The 8,779-nt window shown below is 34.8% G+C and overlaps 1 protein-coding gene across 9 annotated transcripts in view; it reads left to right on the plus strand.

The window, feature by feature from the left end:
- Window positions 1-3,509, plus strand: part of LOC135207905 (transcription factor AP-2-epsilon-like) — a 234,481-nt gene extending 230,972 nt beyond the window's left edge. For all 9 annotated transcript variants that reach the window (XM_064239841.1, XM_064239835.1, XM_064239834.1 and 6 more), the window contains one exon: window positions 978-3,509. In XM_064239841.1, coding sequence (XP_064095911.1) covers window positions 978-1,091 — 114 coding nt within the window. In that variant the 3' untranslated portion in view covers window positions 1,092-3,509. The remainder of the gene's footprint in view (window positions 1-977) is intronic.
- Window positions 3,510-8,779: the final 5,270 nt, after the last annotated feature.

Raw genomic sequence — 8,779 nt, forward strand, 5'->3', positions numbered from 1 at the left:
GTGCATGGTTTGTCCAGAATCCCCAGTTAATGCAGTCCATAGATCATGTGTGTCCAAACAGAGGGTTCATGCATGAAGCTCACCATATTATGATACCTCTGGCTGTCCTGGTGAGCTGCATGCACAAGATCACAGAAACTCCAGGTATAAGTGGTTATTCTAAGACTCCTTGTGTGTGTGCATTTGTTCTTAACTCTACTGATTCAGTTTTGGCTGATCTTACACAAGCTCTTTTCTGTCAACCTTGCCAGTATTGTAAATGGGAAATTAGTGCAGCTTCACAAGCACTCTCGAGAGCCCATGTAAGCCATATCTACTACAGCTGAGCAAATGTCATTGTTTACATACAGTGAGGCACTCAAGTGAAGTCTGATGGAAATACCTGTGAGAGGGCTTCTGACTCGCTCATCTTTCCGTGGGAGGAGCAGAGGCAGAATAAGACTAAGCGAAAGCTCAGTGCTCAACAGCATTGAGTATAAAACAGCAGCAAAACACCGAGGGACAGTGTCTATCAGTACTGCAGCTAAGCTACCACAGGGGTAGGAAGTTGTGAATCATGCAGTCTCACTTGGTAAGAACTCGGCATGTACACCTGGGGCAGCACTGTCAGAGAGCATGGGCTGCTCACCTATCTTACATAGAAAGATGAATGAGTAAGGGTAGTTTGAATGGAGGATCCAAATAGATTGGCAGTATGAAATATGGAGTAATCCCCCTTCAAAGGAACCAGTAAACATCTTTAAGCCTTTGAGTTTACCATCCTGTTACCAAGTTTAAATAAGTTTCTAGCTCATGCTGGGAAATGTGCCTACAAAAAAGGTGATGGTTTGTATGTGATATTTTGATGAGATTTATGATAACCAGTCAACATATTTCCAAGCTAGGTTTTAATTTGTTTCATTAAAAAAATTGCTTGATAATGAGTTATTTTAAATTGCAACTGATGACAGCTCTAATGTATTTCTTGTGTTTTTCAGAATTTCTTAACAGAATCTCTAAAGCATCTTGAAAAGTCCTTTCCCTCCTCCAACTCCCACCTCACTGTCACACCTTCCATAGATCTCAAGAAACAAGAAATGGAGAAGAAATAACGTTATGGTCATTTATTATACATTCCCTCTTCCAATACTTTTTCTGGCAGCCACCCACCAACAGTCGGACCATACGAGACATTTCTTAACTTTGGTACAGCTCATGAAAAGAAGACAATCATGTGACATCATATTCACATTGATAAGATCTTCAGTACTGCCTCATGATCCACAAGTTAATGAACTGCTCCCTCTCAAGTCACTGAAAGTGGTTTGGAACCATGATTAGTGACATTGCAGGATTGGCCTGACATTGTTTGTACATATTATTCCATAAGTGTTATAAAGACTTAACATAGCTGTCTTATGATAAGCTGTGTGCCTCTATAAACAGTGAAGTGCAATAACACAAGAGATAGTGCATAATGTAATACTCAGCTTTGTGGAGAGAAATATGCTGTTGAAAAAAATACTGGGAAACATTACGCAAAAATCACCTCTTTGAGGTTTAATACACGATGCAAGTGTAGTTTGCTAAGGTTTGTACAAATCCCATATTGCCATATCTTTTGAATTCTAAGTTGAAAGAAAAGAGATTTTTATATATATATGAATATATTTGTTTTTTATTTAAAAATTAAGGCATTTTTGTCCTAGATTTCTTTTATCAATTTTGTTTTATATAATTTTTATACTTTTTCATAATTGACAACAAAAGGCTAGTAATATGTACTGTGAACAAAATGCAGTTATTTGTACATAAGAGAAAATTGGTGGACGTGAAAATAATGCCAACAGTTTTAACTAAATTTTTAAATATTGGATACAAAGCGCGTGTTCAAATTTGTTTTATTGAAAAGATGTGCCACTAACAAATCCCAGATTGGACAAAAAAAAAAAAGAAGCATTGTGATGGTGTACCAATTGACAGTATTTTCTGCTGAATACAGTACTTTGTTTTGTATCTAGCATTTAGCCAAACTTTGTACTTTAGTGTCATGGTGAAATATCTCTTACATGGATATTCACATCCAATACATATCTGCCAAATAGTGTACCAAGTGCAATCTCTTGGCGATGTGATTTATAAACTAGGTTATTTGGGATGCCTTTGGGATAAACTGATGTGTTGTGGGAGTGGTGTAGCAAACCTTCCAAGATGTAATATTTATGTCAGTATCCCTAGTCAACCCATATTTGTACAGTGTAGAAAGAACTTACAGACTTGTATCTTTTTCTGGATGGGACTCTCTCACCTAACCCTCTTGGCTGGGAGTAGTTTAGTGTTATAATCTTATATAGGTGATAGAACAGAGCGTCTCTCAGACAGGAGTTTGGAGGTGTCAGGCATGACAAGAATGTGAATTCGTTCCTTTTTTTATTTAACTTTTGACTAATATTGTTTTGTAATTTTCTTATATTGTGAATAGCCCATGATCTCTCAAAAAATGTCTGAATCTTCCCCAAGTACAATCAAGGGCTTCATAGCTCACCATATTTATAAGCTGCTTCAGCAACTCTGTATAAATTTGCTTATGTGATCAACTCCCCTCATCATATCACTTTACATTATGTGACTGACTTCCTTTCATAACACTTTTATCAGTATTTACTTTCACTAGTCTTGCTTACTTTTCTAGTTTCTCCTAGAGGTTATTAGTATTCAAATACACAGGGTTTTCTGTTGTATAGTTACCTGCAACTGGCAGTGATGTTAAGCTCCTACTGAATACTTTCCAATTTTTTACTTTTTTGGTATGGGCTAGTGAAGTTTCTTTATAAGAACTTTACTGGGATCCCTACGAACTCTATACTTTTGAACTTTAACAATGATTTTCTCATTGTATACAAGTGACATTGTGATGTATGTATGTACTTATTTTGAAATAATGTGTTGCCATGAATGTATATGTGATGGAAGTAAATCTGAGCCTTGGATTATGGCTTTACAAGATTGTAAGTTATAACAATAATAGCTATATTCAGGACTCCCCCTCCCCCATTTTTTTTTTTTTTTTATAAAGAGTTGGCCCTTCTGTTATTGGAGGGTCATGGTGACAGTACTGTTTTGGTTTATATTCTATGCTTGACTCATTCTCAATAAAGACAGAAAGGGCTTAGAGTAAAATGTAGCAACTAGCAATTGAAAATCGCAAACGACCTTTTAAGGCTCAAATTGTTCATGTACCCCCATATTACTCCATGCCCTTCTATGTGTTTTCTAAAGTATGGCGTTGCTCAGACATCTTTCTTGTACAAAGGAAAGAATTGTTATTTTTTTTGGCCGAAATCTATGTATGTTATTACGTAAGGTATTTTCTACCATGTCAGACTTCTGGCGTATGTTCTTAAACTTGGTTGTTTTGTGTTCCTCCATAATGGATGGTACCATTGTGCTGTATAGTTTATCTGTCATCTTGAAATAATTTTAATGCTAAATGATGCCATATGTAGAATAATAATAAAAATCTTAACAAGGTTATTTTTTCCTTCAGAGAATTCCCATCTTTAATCACAGTCAGATGTTGATGACCAACTATATGATATAAAACTTGGCTTTAACATTACGCACATAGGGAGCCAATATAACTCTTACCAAGAGCAAGAAAGTGCCATCATCTGCTATTTACACATAAGTCGTGACTTCCACAATGATGATAAAACTACACAACTCTAGTCTGAAAAGATAGAGCTAGAGACAAAACAGTAATTTGGCAAAATGAACACTATACCTTTGGGAACTTGGATTCACTATTGTGGCAAAAAAAAACTTCCGCAAAATTGGAAATACAGCATAGTATAAATTCATACGCTAATTCAAGCTTCACAGCTTTAAAAACCGTTGTCAAACACGTGACAATCACATTCTTGAAAAACTTTAAAAGATGGAAACCAATGATTCTGCATATACCTACAAAGAACAATTTTAAATATGCAAATTTTGAATATAAATTCATATGCCTACAAAAAAAAAAAAGTTGCCATTTCATCATTTGTAAGAAAAAGCAAAGTTACCACTGGAAAAAGAATGGTCACCTGAGAACTCAAGGACATGTAGCGCGCACAACAAATTTATAACTACACTTGGACATTCCAAACACTTGTATTTGATTATTATTGTTTATATTGCACAAATCTAATAACCCAAAAGGCAACAAAACTGGCTAGCAAGCTTACCAGAATGCACATTTCAATAATGTTAAGAAAAGTAGGTAGTACAAGCAAATGTTTATGTAAAAGTACTAAGTTATTAGCTGCTTAAAGAAATTCTGATCAAAGTATTAAATATTAAAGATAAAAATTAGCCAAGAAGAATAAAGCAAGCTTGAGTACACACCCAAACCATGAAAGTGCCAATTCAGTACTGGATAATCTAGATCCAGAGGTTATACTCCACCCAAATTTCAAGAACATACGGTAGTGACTATCCTACATAAAGCAACTGAAAGTTGTGATGATAACCTCCTGCCACAACAGCATAATAAGCATTATTAAACCTGCTGCTCCCTTTCTCCCCACCATAAACCAGGAGAAACTAGTGGGCTGAACTCCAAAATTTGATAAGATGGAAAAAGGAATGACAAACGTGAGGAATTAAAAGATTTCAGGCTCATAACAAGAAAATGTATAATGAAGTGTCTCTAAGGGTCCTTGAAATGAACAGCTCACCCTCTGTTACATGTAATGGTAGCCAACAAATTGGAGAGACAGTAAAGCCACTTGACATCAAAAAGAGGATAAATTAGAGGAGGATGGCCTTTTCCTTTATTTTAACCTAATTTTTCATTAACCTCAAAACATGGAAAGCTAAATCAGATGTATCCAATATATCAAAACAGGAAAGAAAGTGATTTACCAAGCTGTGGTGAAAAGAAGAATTGAAGATAAGCAAAACTCAAAAAATCTGATGTGGCCTTGGCAATTTCATCTCGGCTGGAAATATTCTGAAAATCAAAATTGATTATACAAAATGGAATAGAACTGGCTAAGATAAGAATGTGACAAAGTAGATAAAAATACAGCATGTAAAAATGATTGTTTTGGGGACAATGACACATTACAGGATGCTCCAGTAGCAACACTTTTGATTACAAGTATGAGCAATAGAGGATAAATGGGTGGCAAGAATTATTACTCGAGTTCTCTCCTTGCAAATAGTAGTAGAGATAGGATGGTGAAGGTGAGCTCACAAAGGCCTCAAGAAACTACTTAGTCCATTATTATTATTATTATATTATTTATTATTATTATTATTATTTATTTATTTATTTATTTATTTTTTTTTTTTTTTTTTTTTTTTTTTTTTTTTTTGCTCTATCACAGTCCTCCAATTCGACTGGGTGGTATTTATAGTGTGGGTTTCCCGGGTTGCATCCTGCCTCCTTAGGAGTCCATCACTCTTCTTACTATGTGTGCCGTTTCTAGGATCACACTCTTCTGCATGAGTCCTGGAGCTACTTCAGCCTCTAGTTTTTTCTAGATTCCTTTTCAGGGATCTTGGGATCGTGCCTAGCGCTCCTATGATTATGGGTACGATTTCCACTGGCATATCCCATATCCTTCTTATTTCTATTTTCAGATCTTGATACTTATCCAATTTTCCCTCTCTTTCTCTTCAACTCTGGTGTCCCATGGTATTGCGACATCAATGAGTGATACTTTCTTCTTGACCTTGTCAATCAACGTCACGTCTGGTCTCGTTTGCACGTATCACCCTATCCGTTCTGATACCATAGTCCCAGAGGATCTTTGCCTGATCGTTTTCTATCACTCCTTCAGGTTGGTGCTCGTACCACTTATTACTGCAAGGTAGCTGATGTTTCTTGCACAGGCTCCAGTGGAGGGCTTTGCTACTGAATCATGCCTCTTTTTGTACTGGTTCTGTGCAAGTGCCGGGCCATTCACTTACTATGTGGTTTATGGTTTCACTTTTCGTATTGCACTTCCTACATATGGGAGAGATGTTATTTCCGTCTATCGTACTTTGAACATATCTGGTTCTTAGGGCCTGATCTTGTGCCGCTGTTATCATTCCTTCAGTTTCCTTCTTTAGCTCTCCCCTCTGTAGCCATTTGCCATGTGTCGATCGCTTGGCCTAGTTCTTTAGTCTGTCTCATGTATTGTCCGTGCATTGGTTTGTTGTGCCAGTCCTCTGTTCTTTCTGTCTTTCTCCTGTCTCTGTATATTTCTGGGTCTTCGTCTGCTTTTATTAGTCCTTCTTCCCATGCACTCTTTAGCCACTCGTCTTCACTGGTTTTCAGATATTGCCCCAGTGCTCTGTTTTCGATGTTGACGCAGTCCTCTATACTTAGTAGTCCTCTCCCTCCTTCCTTTCGTGTTATGTATAGTCTGTCCGTATTTGCTCTTGGGTGTAGTGCTTTGTGTATTGTCATATGTTTCCTGGTTTTCTGATCTATGCTGCGGAGTTCTGCCTTCGTCCATTCCACTATTCCTGCGCTGTATCTGATTACTGGCACTGCCCATGTGTTTTATGGCTTTTACCATATTTCGGCGTTGAGTTTTTTGACTTGAGTATCGCCTTCAGTCTCTGGCATATATTCTTTTTCCTGATCGTGTCCTTCATCTCTGGTGTTTTATATCTCCTCCTTCCATTATTCCCAGGTATTTGTATCCTGTCTCATCTATGTGTTTGATGTTGCTCCATCTGGTAGTTTTTATCCCTTCAGTTCTCTTACTTTTGCCTTTTTGTGATGTTTGAAATTATAGGCAATTATTGATTAATTAATTTAATTTATTCTTATAATTATTATTATTATTTTTATTAAATTATTAATATATTATTAATTATTATTATTAATATTATATTAAATTATTATTACTTAATTATTAATTATTAATTTATTAATTATAATTTATATTATAATTATTAATTAGTTCAATTATATTATATTAATTAATTATTATTAAATTGATTTAATTAATTATTAATTAATTTTATTAATTAATTATATTAAATTATTAATTATTATTATTATTATTATTATATTATTATTAATTATTATTATTTATTATTATTATTAATTATTATTAATTCTATTATTTATTATTAATTAAATTATTAATTATTATTATTAATTATTATTTAATGTTAATTTAATTAATTATTATTATTATTTATATTTGATTATTATTATTATTAATATTATTATTATTATTATTATTAGGGCTTAGTTTTTCCAGACCTTTGAGTCTTAAGTAGACTCTTCTCGGGCTAGTTCTCAGGGATTAATCCTGAGAAGAAGGAAAAAAAATTTATCCTGAGAAGGAAAAAAAATAAATTTGGGCATTTGAGCTTTCAACAAGTAAATGCCGCACTGTCATGGGTGTTTGACATCTATTACACTTTACTGAGTCAGCATGTGGTGTTGACATCAAGTGACCATGCGAGAATCTTGTGTCCTGTACGGAGCCTTGTTAGGATTACCTCTTTTGATCTTTCTTTTTGTGAAGATGTCTTCCATGCATAAAGTCCAAAGTCAAAGTTCTCATATATTCATTATCATCAACCTACCCCTTTAAAAAGCCTAATTTATTTAATATTGGCCTTTACAAGTAGAGAAGAGTAACAAAATTAAAACTTCCTTGCTTTTAGAATTTTAACAAATATATTGATTCTGTTCATGTCCCACCATTAATTCACAATTCAAATTCTAATCCAATTTTCTTTTTACTTTGGAAAATAAAATATTCCCTATAATATTCGAATACTCCCAAGCATTAAGTAATATTTTCTTCAGCATTATAAAATAGAGAGCCATCAAAATAACTAATGTTGCTAAGTGAGTGAATGCTATCATGTTGCTAAGGGTGTGAAAGATAGAAAAAAAGGTCCAGACAAGTGAAGAGGTTGAGAAATTGCTGCTCATTTTGATAATTGGAAAAGAGTCAATCGGTGAAAGCTTTTCTGAGACCATCATTTATAAAAAGGCAAGACAATAAACATGCTGGACTCAAATACCTATGGAATGAGTCATGGTTGGTTTCAGAAATTCAAGAGAAGTGGCATGCATAGCATGATAAAGCATGGAGAGGCTCCCAGTTATAACAAGGATGCTGCCATGCCCTATGTTACAAAGTGAAAGTACTATGTAGAGGCTCAGGGTTTTTCCCTCCCCCCAAAAAAAAAAAAAAAAGTCTTCAATTGTAATGAGATACTTGTTCAGGAAACAAATCCAGACTGGACCTGTATTACTGAGAGGTCATTACCAAGACATAAGCCACCAAAGGACAGACTTAATATTTCATTCTGCAGGAATGCAAAAGTGGGGGTTTAAAACTAAAGCTTTTACCTCATCTACCATTCAGAAAACCCGAGTTTTTTTTAATAAAAATAATGTTCTAAAAAGTAATTTATGTGTAGTGTGGAAAGATAATCATAAAGTTCAGGTAACCATGCAGATTTTTGTTGAGTAGGGGAATAAAGTGGTTGACTCTAGTGACAAGAAATAACCTGATGTTGATTTAATGGTGGAGCATAAAGCAGAGTTCTCCACAGAAGTGAAGGGCTTTCAAAAGGGAGCAACAACAATTCACTCAACTTTGGAATTAATATATTTTCACATATGTTAACCGAAGGGGAATTTTTTAGTTGATAAGTTCATCTTCCCGTGGATTTGACCTACATACAGAGTTTGAGAAATCAGGACTTCAGTTACATTACCAACTCAGCCAACACGTGAGGTATACGTTGATTCTGATTCCAACCTTACAAATCACCGTCAAACTCA

This window comes from Macrobrachium nipponense, chromosome 34 (genome assembly GCF_015104395.2).
Source record: "Macrobrachium nipponense isolate FS-2020 chromosome 34, ASM1510439v2, whole genome shotgun sequence".
Lineage (NCBI taxonomy): Eukaryota > Metazoa > Arthropoda > Malacostraca > Decapoda > Palaemonidae > Macrobrachium > Macrobrachium nipponense.